This window comes from Serpula lacrymans, assembly GCF_000218685.1.
Source record: "Serpula lacrymans var. lacrymans S7.9 unplaced genomic scaffold SERLAscaffold_10, whole genome shotgun sequence".
NCBI lineage: Eukaryota > Fungi > Basidiomycota > Agaricomycetes > Boletales > Serpulaceae > Serpula > Serpula lacrymans.
Window position 1 is genome coordinate 200,383 of NW_006763299.1, and position 27,836 is coordinate 228,218.

At 49.3% G+C, this 27,836-nt stretch overlaps 7 protein-coding genes across 7 annotated transcripts; 2 read left to right on the forward strand and 5 right to left on the reverse strand.

The window, feature by feature from the left end:
* Window positions 1-84: 84 nt before the first annotated feature.
* Window positions 85-1,838, reverse strand: SERLADRAFT_451000 (uncharacterized protein; the record flags this gene model as incomplete). The annotated part of the gene is made up of 5 exons (XM_007320585.1): window positions 85-384; window positions 444-925; window positions 986-1,330; window positions 1,400-1,501; window positions 1,555-1,838. The coding sequence occupies 5 exons, from the start codon at window positions 1,589-1,591 to the stop codon at window positions 298-300; spliced, it is 1,053 nt and encodes a 350-aa protein (XP_007320647.1).
* A 113-nt stretch (window positions 1,839-1,951) lies between these two features.
* Window positions 1,952-2,335, forward strand: SERLADRAFT_394784 (uncharacterized protein; the record flags this gene model as incomplete). Its single annotated transcript, XM_007320586.1, has 2 exons — window positions 1,952-1,972; window positions 2,037-2,335. Coding segments are annotated over 2 exons (302 nt in total), but the record flags the coding sequence as incomplete, so codon positions are not given.
* A 1,290-nt stretch (window positions 2,336-3,625) lies between these two features.
* SERLADRAFT_472458 (uncharacterized protein) lies at window positions 3,626-4,201 on the forward strand (the record flags this gene model as incomplete). Its single annotated transcript, XM_007320587.1, is given in 2 exon segments — window positions 3,626-4,163; window positions 4,181-4,201. The coding sequence occupies 2 exon segments, from the start codon at window positions 3,938-3,940 to the stop codon at window positions 4,195-4,197; spliced, it is 243 nt and encodes an 80-aa protein (XP_007320649.1).
* A 3,336-nt stretch (window positions 4,202-7,537) lies between these two features.
* On the reverse strand, window positions 7,538-8,181 carry SERLADRAFT_472459 (uncharacterized protein; the record flags this gene model as incomplete). The annotated part of the gene is made up of 1 exon (XM_007320588.1): window positions 7,538-8,181. The coding sequence occupies one exon, from the start codon at window positions 7,890-7,892 to the stop codon at window positions 7,680-7,682; it is 213 nt and encodes a 70-aa protein (XP_007320650.1).
* Window positions 8,182-8,234: 53 nt separating this feature from the next.
* Window positions 8,235-9,079, reverse strand: SERLADRAFT_472462 (uncharacterized protein; the record flags this gene model as incomplete). Its single annotated transcript, XM_007320589.1, has 1 exon — window positions 8,235-9,079. The coding sequence occupies one exon, from the start codon at window positions 8,585-8,587 to the stop codon at window positions 8,432-8,434; it is 156 nt and encodes a 51-aa protein (XP_007320651.1).
* A 7,612-nt stretch (window positions 9,080-16,691) lies between these two features.
* On the reverse strand, window positions 16,692-19,769 carry SERLADRAFT_440135 (uncharacterized protein; the record flags this gene model as incomplete). Its single annotated transcript, XM_007320590.1, has 5 exons — window positions 16,692-17,001; window positions 17,475-17,788; window positions 18,482-18,806; window positions 19,141-19,264; window positions 19,589-19,769. The coding sequence occupies 5 exons, from the start codon at window positions 19,767-19,769 to the stop codon at window positions 16,692-16,694; spliced, it is 1,254 nt and encodes a 417-aa protein (XP_007320652.1).
* Window positions 19,770-19,946: 177 nt separating this feature from the next.
* On the reverse strand, window positions 19,947-26,929 carry SERLADRAFT_362535 (uncharacterized protein; the record flags this gene model as incomplete). Its single annotated transcript, XM_007320591.1, has 13 exons — window positions 19,947-20,515; window positions 20,731-20,906; window positions 20,966-21,065; window positions 21,127-22,319; window positions 22,444-22,812; window positions 22,865-22,975; window positions 23,054-23,266; window positions 23,323-23,793; window positions 23,887-24,086; window positions 24,132-24,379; window positions 24,433-24,654; window positions 24,706-25,669; window positions 26,166-26,929. 10 exons carry the CDS (start codon window positions 26,753-26,755, stop codon window positions 21,949-21,951), a joined length of 3,759 nt encoding a protein of 1,252 aa, XP_007320653.1.
* Window positions 26,930-27,836: the final 907 nt, after the last annotated feature.

Sequence of the window (27,836 nt, forward strand, 5' to 3'; positions counted from 1 at the left end):
ATACGAGGCAGCCATCCGAGCAGGATTCATTTGGCGGTACTGCTGATTTGAGCTTTCCTACTCCCAGCCCATTAGACAGAAAAAGGTAAGAGGTGACGACTGGGAAACCCCATTACTGGTGTATGCAAATTTAGTAGTATACAGGCTTACAGAACAACCCCAAAAGTCCTGAGATACTCTCGAGGGAACGTCGACTCGAACTGACTCTCACTACCAAGACCCTGGAAACGAGTTTGAGAGCTGGCTACCATTGGCTGACTACGATAAGAATAAATATATAATTTCGTATACATCGATTCATCCTTCGTGTTGCTTGTTGACAACGAACCTTGATGCGGCATTCAGATATTGTATGGTGGCGTGATGCAGCTCCCGAACAATATCCTATCGCAAACAGATAAGTCCAAAATGCCAAATGCGAATTAGCATAACCAGCATCTTACCTTTGCACCTTTGATCTCAGACATCAGACCGACGCCTGTTCCTGCCCAAACCAACATTCGATCGGCATCACCGCTCCGCACACCTTCGACGAATTGTTCTTTGACAACGCTGATATCAGTACCACTATCCATATCCCGAACAGTATTATTATAGAGCGCCCTTCCATCAACGCCACTGGGCCAACCTAGCGTCCCTCTGACGCGATCAAACGCCATCGTTCTCACTGTCGAAGTAGACTTTGCAGCCACGAGAGCACGCTTTTGCGCATCCGTGTAGAGACTTTCTGGCGTCAAGAGAAAGCGGGTGCCGAGTACGACGCCAGCTGCACCTAGTACCAACAGGGAAGCGAGTTGGGATCCATCTGACAGCCCTCCTGCAGCTAGAATAGGAGGAGCATCCTTTGGGGCGTCTGCCAAGATGGACGATAACAGCGTGAGAAGGGAAGGGGAGGAGCCATAACCATGTCCTCCAGATTCGTTTCCTAGACAGTGAGGACATGGCATGAGATTATTGCATCATTCGTAGGGGGAAAATAATCAACCTTGTGCCACAAGAATGTCTGTTTTCAAGTCGCTGATGGCAACGAGAGCGCCTTGGACAGAGGAGACCTGTACGCATATCAAAGTCTTGTGGTTCCGTTCTGGGCGTGAATCGTATTCTCGGATATACCGTACCCATCGACTCAAATCTGAGCCAAATGCGAGCCAGATAGCCTGTACGCGGTTCTCCAAAGCGATATCGATCAACTCGAACGCCCTTGAGGGCGACTGTTCTAGTTGCCAGGCTAGGTAGCCTACTCCTATTGGGAGGCGGTCAACAGACTGTAGCCGCAGCACCGATCGAGCTAGTGATAGCTCCTCCTGGAGCTTATCGGGAGTGTCGTATCCTGCAAGGCCCAAATGAGTAAAGTCCCAATAAACCAATTTGAGGGGGCCCCCAAGTTACTATGACACACCTGCACCCAAAAAGCCAAAGGCGCCTCCGTCGGTAACTTGGGCAGCTAGAGCACCTCCGCTAGCACCGGCCATGGGTGCGCAAACCACAGGGGTTTTGATGTCTAAAGCGATATTAATGTTATGTCAAACAGCGCGCTGAGAGGAGACGACCTACCCAACAATCGAGTAAGGGCGGTATCGATGCGCGACATCTCAAAGGAATAACTGAGGAAAATGCACTACGACACTACCGGAAAGCTTTACTGGCGCCTTTTTATCTTGTGCTATTCAAAATCAGTCCAATATATTTATAATAAGCCCATCGTGTCGGGAGTATCGGTCGACAGCAGCAATGCGGAAAAACTGGTCACATTATCGAACTCTATGTTTTCTTGAGGCGGACATTGAGTGGAAAGATTTGGGAAAATAATGGGATTATTCGATAAGCTGTTAGAAGACGAGAGACGATGAGCGTTGGCCCAGCCACATTGCTGCCACCATATGTGTTTACCCCTGTTTGTGGCCACTGGGAACTCTAATCACGCCTCGTTTGCTCGATATCTATCCCGCCCATCGCAACATCGTCCATCATGGTAAGTATACACTCATTCATGGCTCAATGTAAGCTATTTTACTCACAAGACTCATCTAAAATAGCCTCCTCCCAAATCAAAAGGCGGAAAAATGCTCAGTCTCATCAACTGGAGACTGAAAGTCACCATCAACGACGGTCGCGCGTTAACAGGACAGATGCTCGCTTTCGACAGACATATGAACCTAGTCCTAGCAGATTGCGAGGAGTTCAGACGTGTAAGACCCAAGAAGAAGGCTGGCGAGACAGAGACACCTCCAGAGCAAGAGATGAAACGTGCACTCGGTCTTGTCATCTTGCGTGGCGAAACAGTAGTTAGCTTGAGCGTAGAGGGTCCTCCACCGGTTGTAGACGAAGATAAAAAGAATGCGGTTCGTACTATTTCAAAATCGCCAATTCCTGCCCCTGGCGGTATGGAAAATGCATCGCAGAAACGTCTCCTGACACATTATTCGTCTAGCTTCCTGTTGGGCCTGGTCGCGGAATGCCTGCAGGCCGAGGCATGGGAATGATGCCTCCCGGTAAGTCTTCAAGCGATATGTTATTAAATGGATGATTTTTTAATCTATTGGTTGCAGGTGGCCCTCCTTCCCTTGCACGTCCGCCTATGCCTTTCGCGCCTCCGGGTATGCCAGGACCTCCTCCTGGCTTCAGGCCTCCGGGTTTCCCACAGGGTATGCCATTCCCCCCACCACCAGGTTTCGGTGGGCCTCCACCTGGGTATGTACACCTAAGTTCTATCTTACCTAAAAGTTTCTAACCATAATGATTCATAGCTTCCAGCCCCCACCGCAATAGAGAGCCGATGTTGTTGTTTGTATTAACAATTGACATTTGCATTCCACGGCTAGCAAAATGTAAAAAAGAGGCAAGGAGAAGCCAAGGGTGTGGAGTGCTGTACTTGTGGGTGTATCTCACTTATCCGTCACGGAAAAAGATTTGCACTACATGGTCCTTGCAAGCAGGTTGAAGCCCGAGGTTTGTAAAATTATTCACTGATGTCATCTCGGTAGCAAGTCCAGAAAGACTTAATAAAATAGGGGTTTTCGACTCTAGAACAACGTTGATCTCATTTTGAGTGATTCGTAATTCAGAATCTGGCATCGCTTTGCGGTAAATATGTGCTAGTGATTTCATTCTTCTCGCATTGCCCAGTGCTGAACTAGCTGAGCTCCCGTACTGGTCGTAGCGTTTTTTGTTTTTTTTTGTTTTTGACGCTCATGGGATCGTGGGTGTACTGTCAAGTTGGGAGACAGTGAGATCATTGGCCCGGCTGACTTGACGTACACTGCTGCGACACTAAGGAAGAGGCTCTTGAGTTTATCCTTCAATAAGCTTCCATCCCTGAACATGCGACATACAAATTCAAAGTGCTTTCGCCGCATCAGAAGGCGCGAATCCTTTTTGATCCACGATGTAAGTCGTCAAAACGATGGAGCGCTGAGACAGGATGTCACTCAGGGTCTTTCAGCTCAAACTTCAATGCTTCAAGTTTCGAAAGTGGGTTGACAAGACCGTATGCGGAGTGGTTTTCATCTTTTAACAGCGATGGTACGTCAACCGAGTCTTCTAGTATGTCATTGTAACATATTCTCTCTAGCAGAACGGGCAGTTCTCGTCCTCTTGATGAAACGTCGCGGTGCTGGGGTGACATGCCTTCTGTCATTTCATCAGACAATAGAATTGCAAAATGCGGTGCCGTTGCACCATAACTGCGCGGCCGAAAACGTTTTGTTTTATCTGCCCCGTCACGGGGTACCACGCCAAAGTCGTGTTTTAGGGAGAGAGTTCACCACCAGTGTGGTGAGTGATCCGCGGGTGTATCGAACATGAAAGAACGCTGGGGCAGGCCACGCACCGTTTGCTTCCCTTGCAGCCTAAATGATAACTGCGGGACATGTCTAGATGGCCGGACTGCGAAAAAGGGTGTTAGGACCTCGGAGCGATCAGTGTAGCGTGACTTGGTATGACCAGCACGGGCTCAGTCTCGAGCCTCATCTTCATCTGCAGCCTGTCCTTTGGGAGCGTTTTTGGTGGGAAGCACTGCGCGCGGTATCACTTGCAGTCGTTATTGTCATATTCCGGTGAACATGGAAAGAAGGCCGCTAGAGTGATGTTGGCGTTCAGAATGAGCACCGGAGACTCGACTTGTGCAATTGCAGTGGGGATTTCGAGTGGCTGGCCAGGCTATCATTGAGCAATGCCGACCTGTCGCTGGCAGGGTGACTTGGCGTTGAAGAGGGAAAAGGCCCAGTGCTCATGAGATAGGCTGGCGGTCTATAGGTAAACCTCACCAAAGGGGATTAGTTGGCTGTATTTTCATGCCATCATTAGGATCACTGGGCACGGCAGGGTATCTCGCCCCTGTTTGGGTAGGTCTCTAATCTTGATTCCAAAGGCTGTCCATAAGTAAATCACCTCTTTGACCTATCGCAGATCTCAGCCCCCTGCCTCGTGATCGCTATCCCTTTACGGCACCACCAGATAGCCTAATGCGGTCACTTGGATAACCCACTTAGCAAGCCCAAATTACGACATGGTTAAGTCCCCCTCCAGGCTGCCATCAGATCGTGGTTAAAGTAGAGTTAGCAGCTTACTACTCTTTACCCTGGTAGCCTTATACAGGCCTGGCATGGCAGGTGGTGCCATTCTTCCAAACCGTGAATGACGTGCCGCACACAGAGAGAGCAGAAAATGGCAATTTGTTCCGTGTCGCTGGCACTGGTCGAAATAATACGCTCTTGTCGACCCTGGCTGCGTCAGCTGCGTCGCCGGTGTTCGAGCTCTCTGATTAAGGCGATAAGGCCCAAGGTGCGCTGGTGTTTCAACTTTTATAATTTTTTTTTTCATACTTGTCTCCTTTTCTTGTCTATCCGTCGGGGGAGCTGGGCTGCGCATTGACTTGTAATATTCATTAATATCCACGCCCGAGTCCGCACGCTAGCCTTCCTACAGCGAGTTTACTTCACGAAGGAGCCTGAGACTCAGAGGGTTCTACTAGTAGGTTCGTATGGGATCTGCATATGAGCATCTGGTGCGTCATCGCGGCATACGTCGGGTCTAACTTGAAGGCTCATTGTCAATATCAATGTCAGGCTGCGCATCGCGAATGGAGCGCGACGTCGGCGTGCTCGCCGACTCCGCTTATCACACACACACTCATCAGAACCACGGACGAAGACGCAGATAAGGATTTTCGCAGCTTAGTAGGCACGCAACACGCAAACGGAATAAATCGCTAATTCCTCCTCTCGGTCTGCTCACTTCTGGGGTGAACTCTGCGTCCTTCCTTCCTTCCTTACAGAGTTCTTTACCAAAAAGCAACTTGAAGGAAGAAGAAGCAAAGAGAAAAACGGCTGCGCACCCCAACCTACTTTTGACCCAGAGAGGGCACGAGAGCACGAGGGCGGATCTTATCACACATGACCCATTGTCGTGTTGGCACATTCGCAGAAACGACAGCCCATGTCCATGTCCATGTCATAGCCCCCGTGCCTTCCCACCTCTCCCCCCGTCCAAAACTAACGAATTGACACTAAAGCCTCCAGCTTCTTTCCGTTTCGTCTCGTTTCCGTTTCTATGACAGCGGACGTAGGCTTCACTTAGCTCCGTGTCACAGGATCCACGGGTGGATTGACGCCATACTGGTAACTCGAGTGCAATACCCCTGCTACTAGTGACGCTCGCGGTCGCGGTACCGGGCCCGAATCTTGGTCTCTCGCCACTTATCACACCAAACGGGCGGTGGACCGGTGACCACTGTGATAGATGATAGATGATAAGTATGATAGGATGTGATAGACGCCAGGACCCCCCCTTCCCCTCGTTGACAATCTTAACCTTGCAACGCCATCCCACCGTTTTTTCTAGCCTGAGATTGTCATCAGCGCGAGATAAGGTTTACATTCCAAACAGTCACGCCATTTTGGACTTGTGTGTGTGTGCGCCACAAGATGTTCAAAAAAAGAAAAGAAATGGAAAGAAGAAAAGAGAAAAAAAGGCACTGCGTAAGGAAGAGACCAGGGCCCGCGAAGACGGACCTTGACGGGACTCGGTGGCTCGGTGCTCGGTGGGTACTGCGCACGCCCTTTCCAGGACACACACTCTCTCGGGATATGGAGCCTCTTTGTCTCGTCTCGTCGCGCGCTAAACTATAGCTAGTTGGGATAACGCCCCCCGACGTTCGCGCGCCACCCCTCTCAAGGCCTCAAGGCTCTCCCGGACCCGGTTGTCACTCATCGCCGACGGTTGCCGCGTCTGAGCAAGCTGTGATGACGAGCAGGCCCTTTTTGAAAATGTGGCTTTGGCGCGATTCGGGGTGGGTGGTCTCGGCTCCGGGTGCAAGTTGAGGATATCATGGCATGGCATGGCGTTATGATCGGGCCAACGTACTAGTCTTATTTAATGCCCATGACGAAGTTGTGTGTCAAAAGTATTATGAGCAAATAGCAAATATTACAGAATGTCATTCAGAAGATACGGCGTTTGACAAAGATGGAAGACCAAAAAAAACAAAAAACAAAAAACAAAAAAATTTAATAAAAGAGATAGAGATTTGACAAAGAGTCTCGTCTTGGCCATGGTGGTCGGACGATCGTCACGTTTGTCTGATATCTACGCATGTAGTTGTGACTGTTGTCGCTGTGTATAGACTCCTAGGGCCGTATTTGATAAGGATTGTCTGGTGTTTTTTTGGTGGTGGTGGTACTAAGGGGTGGTGACTTGGTGGCTGTTTGTTTCTTGCTTGCCAGCAGTGAGCGCTGATGGAGGAAGAACGGATCATGCGACCCAAGAGCAAGGTCCCATGACAAGGAGGCGCCTGGTCAAAGTGATGGGCTAAAGCTTACTAGCACTCTATTATATTATAACGTGTCTCAGAGCTTGCCCGGTGATTGATGGAGTCAGCTGTTAACCAAGTAGGAGAGTCAGCTGCACGTTCCTCGTTCTTGTTGTTTTTTCATTCTTCTTTCCCGATAAGTAGAGTCGCAACTTAGAGCTGGTGTGTGTGTGCACATTATGCCGATCACAAGGGATGAGCCTGAGGAACGATTTTATGAGGATTTATTGAAAGGAAGCGTGAAAAGCGGAACGCTGACTTGAATATCAGAAAATATGACATATGTCATAAGGGTCAGTCGACGTCTTCTTCCTCTTTCTGTCTTTCTGAGTGTGCGCAGATGGGATGCAAATCACCGATCACCGAGTCTGACAAGGCAGATAAAGTGGTTGATACGATCTGGGGGAGAATAGTGAATGATCAGAATAATATATTAGGAAGGCCGAGCGCCGTTGTCGCAAACCCAAAACGCCACCGATGATCGTGCAGTCGTCAATCAAGCTTAATCAAGACTCTCTCTTTCCTTTCCCGAAGGGAGCGGGAGCGGTGTTCCAGCCAAGAAAGGGGCATGTCTTCTTTATTGTTTTGACGTCGGTCTGCGTTGACCTGATACGACTCCCAACGCGCAAGGTACGCTCTTCATTAAGCTTCATTCTCATACCCTACCGGTCATTCCCACCCCCAGCATCGTATTCATAGAACAATCTGAATGCCATCATCATCCTTCTAGACTCGAGTTGGCTGCTCTTGGACGACTAACGACCCCATTCGAGTCCCAGCACCACCGATCAAGTCATACCGTCACCACCACTCTTCCCTCTTATCCGGACCTAGACATTTCTCCCTATACCATCCCGTCCTGCGACATCCATCACTTCCTTCCCATACAACCACCAACCCTCTGGCCACACGTCAAATCCATCTTTGTATTGCATTCCGTATTCTCCGTTACAACAGACCCCGACGTGTGCCAGGTATCTACATAACAGTTCAGAGATATCTTCAAGTCACCTCTTACTCGGCCACACCCATCCTCACATCCCCTCTCAAACTCCACCTTTCCATCTTCCTCACTACCCCACATCCCAACCTCACATCACCTCCCATTCTCAAGTCACCGGTAGTCTCTCACCCATTTGTCCTACCACCCCCCGCAACACGCCATCTCATATCCGCCCTTTCCCCACACCCACGTCCCTCCCCATTCGGCACCCACATTCTATACTCGTCCACTCCCCCTCAATTGCAATTGCAACGTGAAAGCCCTCACCTTTGGAAAACAAGTCACCTAATCACCCCCCGCTCCTTCCTTCTTTCCAAATCCGTCCCTCCGAACACCCGCGGTACCCTCGATTTTTTTTTTTCCTTCCTCGCCTTCGGTCTTTCCTTCCTTAGCCAAAGGAACACCAGGCTGTGAACGTGATCGAGCTATTTGGAGTTCTTACCACTACTAGTAGGTACCCAGTGCTTACAACTCCATCACCCTCGTCCAACTTCTCCTCTTCTTAGTCTACGCATGCCAATCCACCCGCCATGGCGCAGTTCCAATTCAGCCCCTTCTAGGTTGGCACGGCAGTGACTCACGTCAGCCCTCCCTCGTACTGTATCAGACCTTGATACGCTTTACGAGAACGTCAAGAGTCCTCGATGGTTGGCACGTCCGGTCCTTTGGGCGGGGGAGGCAAATTCTGTGCTATGCCATACTATGACAGTGACCTTTCCTCGTTCCTCTCGTTCTAGCACCGATTTTCGTTCGCTTAACGTAGCATTGACATCCATCCTGGGGCCCAAGACGGATGAGGCTAATCACTTTCTCTACGCTCGTTCCCCGATTCGCGCGGATCCCCCCAAGTTGGCTGGTTGAGTTCGAGTGTTGAGTGACATCATCTATTGCTCACCGCTCAGCCCCCATCCTTTCTGCTACTGGTCCGACAAAAGCCCTCCAAGTCCGAGTCCGAATCCCGCTCGGGGCCGCACTCGACGTCATGCACGATTATGCCATCCCGATCATGCCCATGTCACGCCATGACTTGGGTTCAAAGCCTCGACCTGTCTTGCCAACTCTCAGCTCGATCACATGCGCTCCCGCATAATCACTACCACGATCACACCTTCTAAGAGCATCGACATCTAGAGATATCTCAGTAATCGAAATCTCACTGAGGACACATAACCAGATCGGTACTGCCAAAGTCTCGAGTCTCTTAAACTATTGACAAGTTTATTCAAATAATGATAACACCCCTTTTTTTAAAATTTATTCGATTTTCGTTATTCAAAGTTCCCTGCTTAGTACGACTCGTCTGTGACAATTCTCCGACTCGACTTTCAAAATTCTGCTTACGATCGTCTTCATAGTCTTCCCTTCCTGTATTCTGTGCAGCTTGGGATAGAATGATAGTATCCATGGTGCATTTGCATTCCATTCCCACTGCGTCCGAATCTTCGTTTCTTGGAGACTTCCAGACTTTGCAAGCCCGTAAGCTCTTAGCTCTAAGTTGTGAATTGCAAGTTGCAGGCTCTCACCATCCCCCGTCGGATGGTGTGGTGCATGATGGATGATCCAGCTGAACGGCCCAGCCTACCCCGCGCCCGCGCCCCTTCGTCATCACACCCAACAAATTTCGTTTTCGCCGTCCGTCCGTCCGTCCGTTTAGCCATGGCTAATCCAGTTTAACATTTACAGTCGTACGGTGAGAGACTCTTACCATCGACACCTGTGAGCTTACTGCACTACTATCGTTAAACACCCCCTCCTTGGTCATTCGTCATCGCCTCAATCTTGAATTCCCTTCTCCGAGGCTCCTATCCTCCCCTCTCGGGCCCGGACACTTTGAAGGGCCAGACTTGTACTCTTGCCATCGTCGATCCACTCAGTACTCAGTACTCAGTGTTTAGGTCCACAGTCTGATACAACACTTTCAAATATATCGTATCTCATATCGTCATCATCCCCTCACATATGTCTACATGGCTACATTTCCTGGACTTCCAGTACATTTCATAACCCAACCCAACGCCCAACGTTAACCGTTCCACGGAAAGGCATTGACGAGGGCCCCCGCCCCGCCCCGCCCCGCCCCGCCTGCCACGATCACCCCAGTGGACCCACTCGATCACTCCCGGGCCCGAGACGGGTTGACGTCGTCGTTGCGATCGGGATGACGTGCGATTGGGGGTTGGGGCGGGGGGAAAGGAGGAAAGTGGAAGAGATAGAGATGACGGTGTGTTGGCGAAAAAAAAAAAATTATAGATCGTAGTCGGCAGGTCCGTGTCAATCCGTGTGTGTACTCCCACTGCCCAGCCCCCACCACTTGGAGCCCTGAGCGTCACCAAAACTTTTTATTTCCTCTGAGAGACAATACCAATGATACCAAGTCTCATGATGATGAAATACGGTACGCACTGGGATTCTCGACTCTCTCGATCAACTCGTGATCACGATCAATGATCATGACATCCGCCATTTGACATTTCTGCAAATCGTCAATTGTCAATTCTGTTATCCCTCTCAACTGTTACAAGAGAGGTTGTATTTATGATATTGAAACCCCCAAGGCACACGCTGGGGTACAGCTGATAAGTCAGGATATAAGTACTTCTTGACTGATACTGATACTGAGGCGAGGCACGTCGAGGCACATGTCCGCGTCATCTTAGTCTGAATCTCTTCAATGATGGTAATAAAACCACGGACCTTCTTTGCTGGCTTTTGTCGTTCAGGTTTGGGCTCTTGAGACAAGGGGAGAGGCACGATACGAGGCACGTCAGGACCCCGCCATCCACAGCAGCGAGGGGAATAAAAAGTAAAAATTAAGGTGACATATGATATGTTCAGTACAAGCCCAAGGGGACTTGGCAGGAAGATTCCCTAGTATGAGACTGAGCGAATTCATTTCAATTTGAAGCGCACTCACCAACCTTCCAGATCTGCTCGATCGCGACCTAGGTTTGAAATTCAACGGCTCCGACTCGATACCGCTCAATACCCAATAACCAATCGCAATCATTGGCGACACTCACTCGCATTGAATAATTGAATACGCCAGCCCACCGGTAGACCGGCTTTCTCGAGTTCCATGGCCAGGGATGTCAGCATCTAGAAGAAAGTCTCGGAACGCCAGTGGGAAAAGGTCAACGAAAAGGTCTGAATACCGAATACCCACTGCCAGGCGTTCAAGTTGTCACTCTTCGGAATAGTCTCGACTCGGAGTCACGAGAGCAAGTTCGATTTGGAACGACCACGCGATCTCTCGAGTGTTGCCCAAAAGACCGATTATCGCGATTTGTTATAGCCCGAGCCCGAGTCTGAGGCCCCAGTACTGAGTATCAGATGGCATATGGGATGAGAAAAACGCTGCGTCGGGAATTGACACTTTTGATATTGCTTGCCGTCGCTGTCACTGCCGGCCGGCATCGAAAAAAACACTACCAGTGGGACTGTCCCGTCAGAAGAATCCGAAGAAGAACTCCTCGAAGGAGCAGAAGGGAGAAGAACGTGTAATATGAATACTAGCACAAGGTTCTGGAAATATCAAATGATTTCCAACGCATGTGTGGCCCCCCACTGCCCACATTTTATTTTGACATTTGACGTTTGACAAGCTTGGGATCGTCGCAGTTGCTGACCGGCTGACCTTGTGCAGCTTGAGTCGTCGAAAACTTTTCGCCTGTGGGAGTTTGCATCAGATTTCTGTTAGGGACCTTGATGACATGATGCAATTGAAGTGGTTGAATTCGAAGAGCGTCCGAGCGAAGGCTGCGACGTAGTAAAAACGATATTCTGATCAGAAGGGGCTAGTGCCTCGAAACAACTTTGTCCTCGTTTTCATTTTCCACCCACCGAGTGAATCATGCAATATGACATGACTGATCATGAGACCTGACCCCCTTAAGGCCCTTCAAGCTTTAAATTCAAGTTCCTTTCCTTCCATATGTACACACATGCTGTCACCCTTATACCAAAAAATTCCAAATTCCGAGAGGTACCTCTACTATAATTATATAATAATAATGTTTCTTTTCCCATTCACCATTCAAAAATTACAGCTTCGATTCAATTATGATATTTACATACTCTGACTGGGTCCCAATGCGACTCTCAAGGGCGACAATCAAGGGATTTCATTAATAAAAGTGATCAGTCATGCTCCCACCTGCCCAGCAATACACCTCGTATATCCTATTCGAGTCAAAACCGAACGTCGGCATCGAGGTACGCCGCCGCCATCAGCCTTAATCACTGAGCGGTACAACTGTGCCCACCTCTGAAGGCCAAGAGTAACCTAGTCCAAGGGTCCGACATATTAATGTATTATGAAGCAGCCCGTTCACGTCATGGAATTTATCGAACGATGCATGGACAGGACTCGATATCACGTCACCTCCCGAGTCCTCTCTTGGATTCATTGATTTATATCTCAAGCCTCAAGCCTTAGCATCGTGGATGCATGTGACAGCATATATATTGTCAAGTAACGAAACGGTAACGATAATGTTGGACGCACCGCATCTTGATCAGAGATCATCGAAGAGCTCTTTAAGGGAACGCAAGCTAGGTTGACCCTGAACAGCTCAAGGATCAGGAATTCCGAATTGCCAGCGCATCTTTTTTTCCCTTTTTCGCGTCATGACTAACAGAACAATGGAGAGACCAAAATACTTGCACCATTGTTCATCCAGAGGTCACGTCATCTCGATTCCCCCCCCCCCAGAAAAAAAATGAGAGTTAATACACAATGCTAGTGGTGTTGATGCGCTCACTACATATAGAACTGGCAGTGCGCTGGCAGTGCTGGCATCATGCTTCTTCATATCAGAGATCTTCGGTGCGTATATTGGGGCTAGTTTGATAGCGGCAGCAACGGCCAGCAACAGTGGTCTCGATATCATTCCATCGTCCATTAACAAGCCACCGTGTCAGCCAACCAGCCACTGGTGACCGTTTCTTTAGCAATTCGTGCCTCAATTGCGTCGGGTTTGATGGATCTAGTGCTTGACTTGACTAGATCGTTCGACTTTGATGCTGACTGATGTGATTACTTCAAGATAAGATGGCAAGGATAAGTAGGGGTCCGTCACACAGTTAGCATTATGAAACAATGGTAGGACTGTAGCGCATCACCTCATTTAGTAAAAGTCGTTGCCCGTACGTGTGAGATTCACGATAGCTAAGTCCTAAAAGGTGTCGCATCCTTTACTGTGATCAACTCGGCAGCGAACACCATTTAGAAGTCGATAATGCGCGAATTCCGTTCCTTCATTCCTTCATTAATTATTTTCGAGTGCTTGTTGGGTATAATAGGAATTTGATCCTAGCGTAAGCCCCCATCTCGCCTGTTGCCTCCTGCCAATGCCAACGTGCCACGGTGTCAGGCAGCTTGATAAATAAATAAAAAGTCGAGTCTGGACTCTCAACGGTTATTGCGGCATTATGGAACAATGGTGGAGTGGTGCTGCTGCTACTACTATTACTGGCAGTAGCAACACCACGAAAAACCCAAACCGAGCCTAGCGAACCTCAGCCTCATCAGCGCGTCCACATTTGTATGATCGCTGGAAATACCATAGTGCCGCCGCCACCCATCAGAGATCGTCGATTGGGATGGCGGCGTCGGGGGCAGACCTCGTCACTGATAACCATCCCTCTAACTTGTTCTTTCAAGTTCCTTCCTATACTTCGCATAACAGCCTCCGAGCAGTCAAAACCGTGCCGTGCCTGCCAAACCTCAACCACCGGCAAACCCATGCATTCATTCATTCAGAATCCGAGCCATGTCGAGGCTCCTGTCAAAAGCAAAAGAAGGAAGGTTTCCAGAACCCAGATAACCGTGATCATGAGCTGTCATGCAGAAGTCAATAGAGCCACCCACCCCATTGTAAACCTTGAATATTAAATTCTGCAGGGTAGCTTGCAGTGATAGGCGAGTCTGGACCTCAGTTGCGGTTCAGAACGTTCCCATTTTTACAGCCTGGTCGATTGAACCCAAACGCGAGCCTGAACGTTCGTGCTAAGCAAACGCCTGCCAAAAAGTGCAAGGTATAACTCAAGTTTAAGCGGTGCGACTTGATTGCAAAAAAGGTACTGATACCATGGGATTGGCAAGCATCCCGGAAGATTCGGACACGAGAAATGGAGAGGGCTATGAAGCTGTCAAACCTCACTCAGGCCGGTTACACTGACAGTGTCATGGACTGTCAAGGTAAAAGACAGACGCCGTGACAAGGCCTTTGGGGGGCTCGCTGTGTGGCTGGCTTTGGTTGTTTTTGGGGTCAGCGACCTCCGACGTGACGGACTGTGGAATATGTTTTCTAAGCGAGTTGAGTGGGGGACGTCAACATATTTTTACAGCTTCCGCGGCTGGACACGTTCAACGTGGTTTGGGTGCCGACGTCATTTTATTTTGGCACAACCAACGTTCGACTCTGTTGCCTCTCGAGTCATACTGACGAAAAAAATAAAGCAGAAAATAAAAGAAGCCCTCCGATCATCACTACCACCCGTGGCATCTCATCTCGACGCCATATATCGCCATATTCGCCATTAGTCTACTCCAAAATATATTCACACTGACACCGACGACGAGTCACTCATCATGATGTTGTTTTCGTGAAGAAAAAATTAGATGGTTGATCTGCTCCGCAATAATAATAGACTCACGTCGTACGTACAGCGTGGGTTTCGCCATGGCCATTCTGCCATGGAAGAACTCGACAGTGTGGTATTTTTCCTTGATATCTGAAGGCCTTTCTATCCCCATAGACCTCGCTGACTCACCCGTTCGTCACTTCGAAATCCCCAAAATCCCCAACACTTTACGCTGCTACTTTCCAACGGCCGAAAAAAAATAAACTTGAAACTCACACATGTCCACAGACGCCCATGACCTTTCCAAGCGCCAAGTCGAGCTTCCACCGTCAGTCAGCATTTTTGAAAAAAATTTGAATTTCTGAAATCATTTCCACACACCACCGCCATCATACTTTTGAGTATCATCATGTATCACCGTACTATCAAACCCCATATGTCTTCCGCTCCTCCACACTTCTATCCCGAAACTCCCCGGCGTATCATGTCCATCTGTAGTCTAAGAACTATATGTAAGAAGGGGGGTTCTAAGATAACTTGTGGATCATGGGACCACACTCGCCTCAACGCACATCATGCCATCATGCGTCGTCAACTCAACATTCCACCAGTTTTTCGCCCAGTCAGTCCAGTCACGCACCGCACATGCACACGCACACATGCCCTGTACGGTCACCAACGTCACCACCGAACCACCGATAAATAATAATAATAATAATAAAAGAAGATGAAGAAGACAGAAGAAGACGCTTGAAAGAGACGGAAATCATGGAGTCATGATGGCACGAGGATTGCCTACGACCGCATCAGAAAATACCACAAAACTTGACTAAAACCACCACTTGGAGAAGATGTCAAGAAAACCTTCGTCGTCGTCGAAGTACCGTTCGTTCTAGTCGATCATTCGCCAACGTTCAACAACCAACAACCAACACTCAACACACTCCACCATCGACCGCCAGCCGCAACCGAACAACCGTGACTCTAAACCCTCCCAAACCCTCCCAATGCCCCCCAAATTCCCCCAAACTCGGATACCCCATCGTCACATCCAGTCAGTCAGCACCCACAGCACCCTGAACCTACAGAGAACTGTCAACACAACACGTCAGCGCGTCAAACCCCCCTCTCCGTCTATCCGTTCTCCCTTATCCACCCTCCGTCTGCCGCTCTTCAATACAATCCCAGTTCCACTTCGAGTCATATTCTTACCGCAACAGCCCCCCCTCTCCCTGGCCGCGCCGCCGTCAAAAAATAACCCTCAAGCCTCGAGGCCAAGACACACCCAAGCCTATCAAAGTGAAGGATAAAGATAACGATAAAGGTTTTAATTTTTACCGCCATCGGCAATGTCAGTGTCAGTGTCAATGTCGACTACTACACGTGTCTCAGCGGCGTTTCGTCAGACGTCAAACGACACAACTACCACGACTGGGCGACTGGGCGGGCAAACTGGGCGAAGAGGACCCTACCAGTGCCAGTGACTGTGCGCCGCTAACTAAATTGTAAAATCATACCGCACCAGAATTTAGAAAGCACGTCTTCATTTTAAAATAAAATAAAATAAAAAAGATGTCTTGTTATAACACACACCCCCACCCCATTCCCAACGCAACATCACCAACCCCTTGCCAAAAGTAACTCTCTTCAAGCTGAGAGCCACCCACCACGCAATTCGAAGCGCCTGTGACTCGAGCGAGATCCTTCATATCCTTAAGCTTCTTCTTCTTCTCCGAACTGGCGCGGGAAATAATACCACCCACCCACCCCCACCGCCGTACTGTGACTGTAAGACGATAAGACAACTTGAACCTTGGCTCAGGCCTCGAGGGGGGGGGGGATTAGAAAAGTCTAAGCGAGGATATGCTGTAGGAAGCCTGACGCCACAAAGAGGCGCCAGAAGCTTCCGAGTCAGACGGCTACTGACTGCGAGGGTCGTCGCGCGCGATTCTCCCGAAGTCCGAGTCGAAAGGCAAGAATGAAAGGATAGGTAAAACAAAATGCAGAAAATAATGCAAATAAAAAAGTAAAACAAAACAAGAAGCACACTATGACTCGATCACCATGTGCGTTGATCAAAGACTGCAGCTCAAACGCCAGAGTACCATCACGGTCACGAACGATAGCGTGTTTTCTTCTAAAATCAGAGCACGCTAGCTCCATGGACCATGATAGCAAGCTAGCTTTGAGACGCCAGGCTGATTGGTTGCATCCTGATCAGAGACATAACGTCTTGGTAGTCACGATGCGGCCGAGCTCGCCAACACGTCGCGTCGTGCAAAGTCATCCCGATTCTTAATTAAAGAAGAATGCATCCGCGTAAACCGCAACAATTCTGAAGGGGGGCGGGCGGGAAAGGAAAGGAACGGATGACCGCCATCGGTGAGCCGCGGTAAGCCTGCAAGCCGCGGTTAACCCAACGGCAAGGACCACTAGTCCAGCCTGATCGAGTCTAACCGCCTTCTGGCGCGCACCCACTCGTATTATTATCGTTCGTCCTTTCACCATAATTTCGATAATCATCGCTTTACCCGCACCGGAACCGAATAGCGGCGCACCCGACCCCGATATGCACGAGTTCATTAAGCCTGCCTCCTTGGGCTGACTGTTGGCTTGGTCATACACCTTACATGCTTAATCATGCCCCTACGACCCAAGGCCAAGGACATGGCTCAGCATGCTAGGAGCTGATCGACTTCGCTTGTAGGTAATTAGGCACTGCAATGTGTGATATGACACAAGGGAGGCGCTAGAGTAAGGGTGCGTGTTGATGCGGATGCTGGGTTCGAGGGATCCAGTAGCAGGAACAGAAAGCGGAGTGGAGTTCGAGGAGCAAAGAAGAAAATCAAAGAGCTAGAAGAACAGAGGAGCCGCCGGCGCCGTGAGGGAACGACAGATAAGGCGCCCGACACACGACAAAGGAACCATACTGCAAGACGCCGTTTGATAAGGAGAATAGACAGCAAAGCCGAAATGGGCCATCGGCATCAGATCATCAAAGCACAGTCAAAAAGCGTGGTGCAAGAGATAGCAGGGTATGTGGAATCTAGGGAGTGGACGCTGAAAGAGGGGACTTACGCATCTGCGATTGGGACCATGGCAAGACCGTGATATGCATCGACCAAGAACGCGCGCGAGGAGACCAGGGAGTATGCGTGGTAGAACCCGGCCAGGGTTATCTCCCTCGTGTCTACCATCTGGAAAGGAGCGCCAGGAACGTTGTTTTCAGCACGAACTTCAGCGCGATCAGCTCCATTTTTATCGTTCGCACCAGATGAACTGTCAGTACCTTCATAACTTGTCAATGCCTCCCTTCCATCCTCGCTCCCGCGCACGAAGACTGATCGCAGTGTGGGCTCCACGATGTCGAAATAATACTGACGAACCTCATCCTACGATAAAGAAGGTTGCATTACAAGGTTAGTCAGTAAATTGGAAAGGTTTGATCTTTGATTGATATTTGTGAGAAACGAAGCAGAACGACAAGTCAAAGAATAGTGAACAGAGGAGATCACGTGCATGAGGATAAGCCAAATGTGAACGGTTAAGTCAAAAGGGTCAAGATCAGATGGCATAGTTAAGTTGAGCAAAAACTGCTATCCAGGATGGAAAATGGTCAGGATCGTTGTTTAGAGTCTGATGAAGAAAGATGACGATAAGTGATTTCGGAGATGCGCGAGGCCATAGAAGCATCCTGGAGCGTCCTAAGAGCTAACTCTGTACAGCAATCCAGCCGGCAAAGTGCGCAGGATGCAAGGATGAGGGCAGCGGTACGCGTGGCAGAGACGCGCATAGGAAAAAATGCAAGCCCTTTGCGCATGGCTACCGCACTAGAACGACAATTGTGCGGGAAAAAGCGAACCTCCGGAAGAACCCACAGGAGACTCGTCTCAATACCGCAGTGACGTTGCAAAACATACCGAGTCAAGTAGCGCAAATGGAAAGGATTGGAATACACCGAAATGAGTGACCCGATAACGAAAAATGATATCAGAGTCCCCACCAAAGGCCCAGAAGCCAAATATAGAGCCAAGATAGAACACCAGAATAAAATAGAAAGATACGATAATGGAGTAAAGACATACCAACAACCCTTGCACTTCTCTCTCGATCTCGGTGTTTCTAAGCCATTCTCGTGCAACAAGACCATCTCGTAAGCGATCACATCCTGAGCATCCTGAACTTTCGAGTGCTTCAAATGCGCAGTCCTCACGAAAGTGTCTGCCCCTGGCGCCTGTAAGATTTTCCGCGAACTTGCGTGCTGTGGAGAGTGCAGTATCACTTCCGCGGTTGGTACAATCCTGTGTGTGCAGAATGCCGTCCTCGACACCCCAAAAGAGAGCAATGTCTACAATTTCCCGCGGCAAGCTCTGGAGGTACCCGAACCATCGTGATTCCACGTCTCGCAACCTGCCGCGGGGGGATGCCGCCACAAAAATTGTGAGGAACGGGTAAGTCCAGGAAGTACGAGTGGCATAAGAATGTTAATAGGACGATGAATAAAGGAGCGGGTACGATATTTTTGGAAGGCGTGTGTAGAGACAGATTGGAGGGTGGAGTTAGGACGCCAGATATGTGAAGAAGTCACCGGAAAGGAACGTGTGAATGATGAGACAGTGAAGAAAGTTGTGCATCGAAGGAACAGGCGAAAGCGAACGGGCGCGTGTGAGTTTGGAGTGATGCCAATCAGAAAATATGAGAACAATGAGCGGCAGAACTTCATTAAGTCAGGGGGAAGACGTACAACTCTCCGTATAGGGCGAGTGCAAGAGCGAGGTGTGCACCGTTGCCGTACGGGATGGGAGCGATCAGCTGGGACAAAGAACAAGATCTTACTGAGAGAACAGCACTTTTTGGGATGTGCACGACTAAAATTAAAATGAGGGTGAATCAACATTAAACGTGACAACAAGAACAGCAGGAAGTGATGCAGATTCTCGCTGTCAACCCAACGGAATGTAAATCCAGTGTGTTCATTCAGATCCACTATCAGCAGGTCACACACACTGCAGACAGGTATTGTACGGTGGCCGTCGCCTATAGAAGACGTTGATAGCAGCAACGCATTAAAAATCAGGAGATCGAGAAAAGGCCCAAAAGATAATCATACGTCAAATCAAGAAGAAGACACAGGAATGCGAGTCTGGGAACTATGGGGCTAGGAATAGGGAAATCACCGTATCTGCACTCACGAGTAGCGGGAGATTCGATGCATTCACGAGACCACACGCTTATTGCACCATCGCCACCAACAAATTCGCTGATACCTGCATTGTCCGACGATATGTCTCCATCATGGTTACCGTTCTCGATGATGCGTATCCGTGAATCGATTCGAATGCCGTTATTGCTGCACCAACCGAGCAGAGTCATGATTCTGTCAGATGGCATATGCATCTTTTGACACGGTACTATACGGGTATCTTTTACTTGAGATTTGAATGTAGTATGGAACAGGAAGAGACAGATGCAGGACTTGTTTCCCAGTATCGCTTCACAGTACAGCACGTCCCGCCGGCAGGCGTGGGACAGCCAGACCGGCCAACGGCCATTGTGGCGTCCTACAGCAACCATGTCAAGAACCTCAGTACAAGAATCTCGTCTCGCCAGGTTCGCGGGTACGTGCTCCAGAAAAGACTCGTATGTGGGAACAAAAGCTGTCATCCCTTCACTGTTAACTACAAAACGGGGCATAACTCCAGCTTAACCTTGTTCTCTGGGACTTAGCATGAGTAACGCGGGTACGGAACGCAGCTGCTCAATCAACCGCGGCAACAGCATGTGCTCCTACCATTTCAATTACAGCACACGTAAAAAATAGTAACAATGGTGGTCTCGTATTATATTAGTCGCAGCTGCTCACCAGAGATCGAGTAACTGAGCAGCCATCCAGTCCAGATAGCACTCGCGAGAACAAGACCGAAGCGTCGTGTATACGTATACGGGTATATCCTTTAGCTTGCCATTCGTGTCCTCTCTCCTAATCATTCTGTCTTGTCCTTCTCGCCACGAGCACTGCTCGAGGAGGATCCGTTCACTTCCGTCTTCGCTTTCCGCTCTTGTGCCTCCATTCTAGCCAATTCTCTCAGCTCTGCCCGGCGTGCGTACTCTTGTCCACCCTGTCATCGCACAGGCAGTCAGAATAAGGAACAATACAAAACGAAAAGCAAAGAAAAAAGGGGAAAGCGAGCAAGGAAGCGGAAGACGCAGTTCCGCATCACTGCGCAGCTAATTTGGGCTTAATGACGACAAATCGCCCTTCGAGGTGTATGAGAACACAACAACCAAAGAGAGTGTAGTGCGTATTACTAGAAGAGTGGAGTGCGAGTCTCACCTGAAGTACTAATATTGCACCAAGGATGACTATCATGATAGTGTTCCCAGCAGAGAGTACTCGCATTGCTTCGACACGGTCCGCACGCGTGTCTATGCTCTCGACAGGCGTCACAATCGTACGCAAAGACGGGATAGTCACTGCAGTGTACACCGCAACACCGAAAATATAGGCCGCTGTCGAGATATCCTACATAAGGACTGGCCCCAAGTTGAATAAGAGCAAGGACACTCACCGAGACTCGATCCGTCAAAGAACATCGCACTTTCATCCCATTTGTGTAGTTTTGCAACCAGCCCTAGTACTCCCACTCCAATGAAGCCATGTAGCAACGCCTAAGGCCGTGCATAGTCGTGTCAAATTACGCTCATCAGTAGGATAATGAGGTGTACACACCTTAATGGCAGGTGGGGCATTGAAAAACGTCGTATAAAAATGAAACCCGTCCTCTATAATCTCATTCGTCAAATCCTGGTGTAAGACTCTATGGTCGACGAAATAACATATGAATAACACCCCTACAAATCAAATTCGAGTCTCATTAGTCCACATCAACACGACAAAAAGGTCATTCACGCACCCAAAAGAAAAGAGCAAGAGGCCAATACTGCTCCTTGTCTGAATCCCATTTTTTACTGCGTGAATGTATCGTTTCCAAGTGGTTGACGGCAAGTGCCTTGGTTGATATCGAGTCGTCTGCGCTATCGCATACGTACGCGTGGTACGATACTCATATCGCCGGCACTCTTTGACGCGCGCACCGACAGACCCGAGGCTCACTCCCGTTGTATCACATTTTCATATCCACATCTTCATCCCAAACCGTTAAAGACATGTTAGATTCATGTGCATGAGCACTGACATGTACATAGATTTTTGTAGGGGGTCCATGCTAGTACGCCTAAGTATCATGGGTATCATCATATATATGGTAACAAAAACCAGGGAATATGAACTCGAACGCAACCACAGGAAAAAGAAAAGAGAGCTCTAACACAAAAGAAACTAAATGAAGATGGAAAAAAAATATATCAAGGTGAAGTATAGTACTATCCTACATTAGAAATCTGTTGTTTTGGAAGCATTGTAAAACGTCGCATGCACCGTATATATGGCCGGGGTTGTCGTGATTAAAAGTCCTCGACCACATAGGGAGAGATAAGTCGATAGTAAGGCATGTGAAGGAGACGCTAGGGGAATGCAGAAGGGATATCCTCTTCATCCCTGCTTAGCAGTCTGCAACGACGGCGCAGGTGACATTGGAGATCCCGCAGGCCGAGGCGACACAGGCAAACCCATCACTCGACTATGTCTGTTTCCCTTCTTGCTAATCGCAATATTTAGCCCACGGCTCGCCGCTACATTCGACGCATGTGATCTATGACCGTTGGGCGACAGGCCATCGTTACTTGGTGGGAAGAGTAAGTCGTTTGACTGTTGGTGGTGCACATGCTGAGACGCACTGACGCCAGCACTCGAGCGTGTGTGGCTTGAATCGACGGTGGCATCGTTCTCAGTGGTGTCGTTGCCACTTTCGGACGGTAGCAATACGCTGTCGCCATCATCTGATGGAGTCTCTTCAGGGGGCGCTGAGAGAAAGATACGTAGGTCAGATACAGAATGCACTCAGGAGCCAAAGACCACGGAAGCCAGTAATAGACCAGCTTCGCAAAGGCGAATACGTCACTGAAACAATCAAGAGACAGCACGAACCTTTCAGAGATCTACCGGAGAGCCCCAACAACTGATCAGCAGCTGCGTCCAAATACTGCCGGCTATTCCTCCGGCTCACATCAAATGCATGGTCTGGGCTCGACTCATCATCCTCGGTGCCCTGGACCGCATCAACATTGAATACCCTATTAAATTCGCCCAGCATCAAACTGAACACGCCAGCAGGAATCCCGAGCGTTGGGCTAAACACTATCCCAACATTACGCATCGTCATCTTGTTCGTGTTTGAATTCTGCACGATCAGGATGAGATGTGCCGTCAGCGCTCGCAAGAGGCTGTAATTCGCAATAGGCAGCGCCGCGATGAGCTGTGACAGCTCTTTAATGCGCTCTTGCGGATTGAGAAAGTCTGGCAGAGGCGGAGCGTTAGATATGTGGATACATTAAGGAGGAACGCGTACTAATAACATCGAGGAACTTGAGATGAAGTTCGCGCGTGAGTATACTGGCGGGGAGTTCTCGCAAGAAGCTTTTCAGAAGACCAGCAATGGCATGAGGATCCCAGTACTCGTCTGAGCTCAGAAGGTCAACGTCTCCCTCTGCAACTTGGTTCAATATTTTGACATCGATAATGATAAGAAGTCACATACCAGTATTGAATCGGTCTTTGAGACTTTTGATGACAGCAGAACTACCACTAAGCCGATATATACCCTCCTCCTGTTCCGCCTTCTTGGCTTCCAGATATTGGATAGAGCGGAATACGACAGCAGGGAGACGTGCAATCTCCGCGACTTCTAAAGATTCCTCAAGTGGTATACCAAACACCGCTCGAGAAACATGCGCAACATGCATTTTATCGGCTTGCGAATCACTCAGCACCAAAAATATCATCATGGACGAAAAAAATCAGACACACCATTAGGTCGGCCAAAGCCCCAGAATGACCGCGACTTGGCCTTCTCTCGTCTCTCTTGTGCCGCCGCACTCTCAGAAGGAGCATCCTTCCCTCCGAACTTGTAACCCATCGGTATGGGCGCGCCACCAAGTGGTCCAGATATTTTAACCTGCCCATTAGGATCTCCTCGGACTGGAGTCGCCATTACATCTGGTGAAGGGGCTCGATCACGTGGCGGGGATGAACCAACAGCACCCAGCGTTGGATGGAACGATTTCCTGTCCCGACGTGGGTCTCTCGTCCGATGTTGCTCAGGTGAGAACGATTCCTGTTGACCGGGGCCTGCTCGACGATCCTGTAAATCAGGATAATGACCAAGTTCGGAGTTTGCTCTTTGGCCGATAGGTGCCAACTGTGTAGTGGCACTTTCTAGTGGAGATGATGTAGGCAGCGAGCTCGACAAGGGAGCATCCAGGGTGTTTGATGGCTGGCCTCTCTCCAGTATCCGCCGTGCGGTGTCCTCAGCAGTAAAATGACCGCTTTGCGAATGATGTATGGATGGTTGATTGATTGATTTCACGGGACTGGATGATCCCAGATCGTCTACAGGCGGACTTTGGAACAACTTGGCATTATGAGCGTCTGGTGCCAACTGGGAGATAGGTATAGCAGGCCCCCGAGATATATCGTCTTTGGACATCGCGCGAATCGGTCGCTTCCCGTTTGGAGTGGTGACGCTTTCATTGGTGGAACTCGTACTTGATCGAGGTTGGGCAGAGCCAAAGCTTGTCGTTTGACCAACATTGACGGAGATCGGACTGGGGCCCGACGAGACATTGGGTTCTTCGTTGTATGAGCCCAAGACATACCGCACAAGGACCTCAACCCAGCTATCTCTATCAGCATCACTCTCGGCGCAGAGGACGTGTCTAGGGTGACTACCACCAGGCCCTCGCTTCGCTTCGATGATGAGAAATGCATGACGGTAGTCTTTCTCTTCATCAGCCTCGCCTGACCTCTGCTGCCGCCCTATTTGGGCCCCAGTGATTGTGATTGATCCCAGGTGCGCACCACCACGCTATCACAGATCGATGAGCAAACGTTGCTGGGTCCTATGGCACTAACACTTACGCTCTCATAATATTCCAAGACTGGACCCTGCAACACAAAGTACCGGGTTTTCCAACCTCCGAAATTCTTCCCTCGTTTTGTCAGGTAGCCTTCTTTGTACCCAGCTTGCGAGACTGGTTTCCTCGTATCTCGTACAATGTCTGACGTGAAGAAAGCAATAACCTCGTCCTTGTTCTTAACTGGAAGATCAATCAGAGTTTGGAGATACACTTCCAGTGCGACCTGTAATACCTATGATCAGAAACCTGATGTGCCAACGACCAATATACTTACTTTTCGCTGATCAACTTTAGCAGGTGCGTGGTCCCTCCACAACTTCCCTTCAGGCAAGTTCCCAATTTTCTTTACGACTCCCTTTGCAACACACATCCTCATCCGTTGATCCAATCCCAGCACATCTGAATACAACTTCTCCACCCTCCAGGGCTCCTTCCTATTACCTGGATCCAACTCGATGATAAAGGAGAGTACTTCCTTTCCTCTGTCATTGGCCCGAATGGATGAATGAGACACGGATACACGTGTCGTCTTGAGATCCTCAAAGACAAGAGGTAGCGCACGGAAAGAAAGTGTAGGAGCATTCTGGGTTGTCGCAGGTTGTTGAGAATTTAAGTATGAAGAGGGAACAGGTGAGTCGGGAGCCATGGCTTGCATGTGTGACTGCAGATGAGCCGGAGGTGTGGCGGTAGGGTATAGATGTGGATGGGCCTGCGTGGGCGTCATCAAATGGGCCTGTAGCTGAGTTGAATTTGGTAAAAGCATTGGGCCATGTGAAGGGGGCAGAGGGAAGTCTTCGACTGGAGATCTTGGTATGCCTCGCCGATCTGGCGATATCAACTTCTTTTCATCAACCTCCTCATCCTCGCCTTCATCGCCTAAATCCAAAAACTGAGCCGCACCTGTATCTTCAGGTACTGGATCCTTGTCGGCGTGGTCTCTCCTACTTGATGACTTGTCGAGGGCTAAAGAGGCAGATGAGGCATTATCAGATGCATTACTCGCTAACGCCTGGCGTCCTTGAGGATCGGGCGAGGCTCTTGGAGAGCCAAATCCGCTTAACTTCGGGCTAGGCACAGGCGATTCACCCATATTGGCAATGTATCGTTTTGCCTCGTCAGGTAAAGATACTCGAGAATCGCGGGATGGACCACGATGCTCTACTATGGGACTCAACATAACGGGGTTTTGTGAAGGAAGGGATAACGATGACCCGGAGCTTGGCGGAGGATACAGGGTGCTATTAGGTGGGACAGTGGATGACTGTAAAGACGGAGTACGGCTTGAAGTAGAAGTCGAACTCGTTTCCAGGGATACGTCTCGCTCAATCGATAACGACGGAGTTGCGTACTCCACCAGTGCTGTCTGTCCAGCCACCAACACAGGTGGTGTGGTTTTCATAGCACCATTTGACATCGTCGGTGGAGATTCCGAGGAACCTTGTTGAGACCAAGGCGGTGTTTCTGATAGAGCTGATGTCGACATACTTGAAACAACATCTGCTGAGGACGGGACGTCTGGCGAAGAGGTTGTGGTTGAAGCTAACGAGGTTTTCCGTGGTGGGACAACCAGGGGTGGGACAAAATGTGGACGTGATGATTTCTGAGTGTGGGTGGGTGGAGAAACTGCTGAGTCACGTGTGGGTAGTGGCTCCTGGGAGGGTGCAGTGGGGAATTGGTGATTGTTATTTCGAGGCGTTGCTAAACGGATGGTGGAGTAAAATAAAAAATAAAAACGGTCGAATCAAAATTAGTGGGAAGGTTGTGAAGGTGTGCAACGGCGAGTGATACCCACCTACGTCGTCTGACTGCTGTCGCGCCATAGTTGCTTTCGGGTTTGCACTCCCATTCAAACTAATAGAAGTACTTGCCATGGTAGAATTGGAAGCAGATGATCTCAATGACTTGTCGCGTTCCCTCTCCTCTCTCTTGGGCAGTTCGTCACTAAGCCCTGCAGCTTGGAGTCTAGCCTTGAACGTATCCCTCTCGTTCCTGACGCGCTCGAGCTCTTTTAGCACTTGACTGTAACCGGAACGCTGTTTCTCGATGAGCTTCCAAAGCTGGGTGTTTTGTGTGGAGAATACGTTGCGTTCGGACAGAGCCTGTTCGAGAGCAGCCGCAAAGGGATTGGGTGCGTTGGCATGGGCAGCAAGTATAGCCTCAAGGGTGATTGGACTGGTTGTGGGTGCTGTTGACGACGTGACTAAAGAGGATGTCGATGAAGAGGCGGTGGTACGCATGGGAATTGGAGAAGCTGTCAACTGCGAAGACGACGTCGGATGCCGTTCCCGGGAAGGAGTACCGGCGACGGAGGCCTTTGAGGTCATCGTTGGCAGTGAAGCTGAGTGAAAATTAGTGTGTTATGACACGACGGCGTGGATTGTGCTGGAAATAAAGAGGTATTGGACGGGTGAAAGTAGCCTTGATGAGAGTATGAATTGGAACCCCAAAAGTCAATGCGTAGAATGGGTTTACGTTAGATAAAACATGAACATACCGCCAGGTGTGTTCCTATGCGCTCCGATAAATAGGGCTGCAGGCTTGAGAAAGGAGGATTTGCAGCGATGATGGAGTGAGCGGAGGTGAGGGTAAGAAAGAAAGAGAGGGTGGTCGTTACAGAAGACCAGCGCGTCGAATAGCAACGGCGCGCGCGAAACGATGGAGAAAATTGGGGCTCGCGAGATGACAGAGATCAGCGCCGAGAAATACCGAACATATCTGATAGTGGCTCATTGTCACATAATTCAGCCAATCCACCTCAGAAAACATCATGTCTAATACATCCTCTCTACAGATCAGATCCAGTATCACATTTCCTGACACCGCCAAGCAGCCCACTTTGGTCCTCCAATTCACAAAACAAGCTTCGACAGCGAATCTCCCGCTATTCTTGGTCCTATTACTCATGCCCTGATCCGCCTCTAACAACAGAGCTCATTGTCACCAAACCAATACTACAACATCCGTCTCCTTCACATCACCACCGCTGTTGACATGACCGAGTCACATCGCAAGCAACTTGATTGAAATCTTGATTCATACTAATCACGAGGCTTACAATCTTCGTCACTAATACACTACTGTATCAGCCCTGACACACTTAGAATTTAGCAGAGTGAATTGAAGGAAACACCGCACGGCGAACGGCTATATTATATAAAATCAGCCTCGTTCGAACCCTGGATAGTGGCGCGTTCATAACGTACATCGATTTCTCCTTTGGCCATATTACAACTTTCGTGACAGTAAACATGAGAATACTTTGCCGAGTCTGCCTCGTGTTTCGGTCTGGAAAAGCATATACCAGTATGGTCAAGTGCTGAGGATAGCAGTAACTGATTTTCCACAAGTCCAATCAGGAAGGACCAACATCCCCGACCAGAGAACCTCGCTACGCACAGCGATATT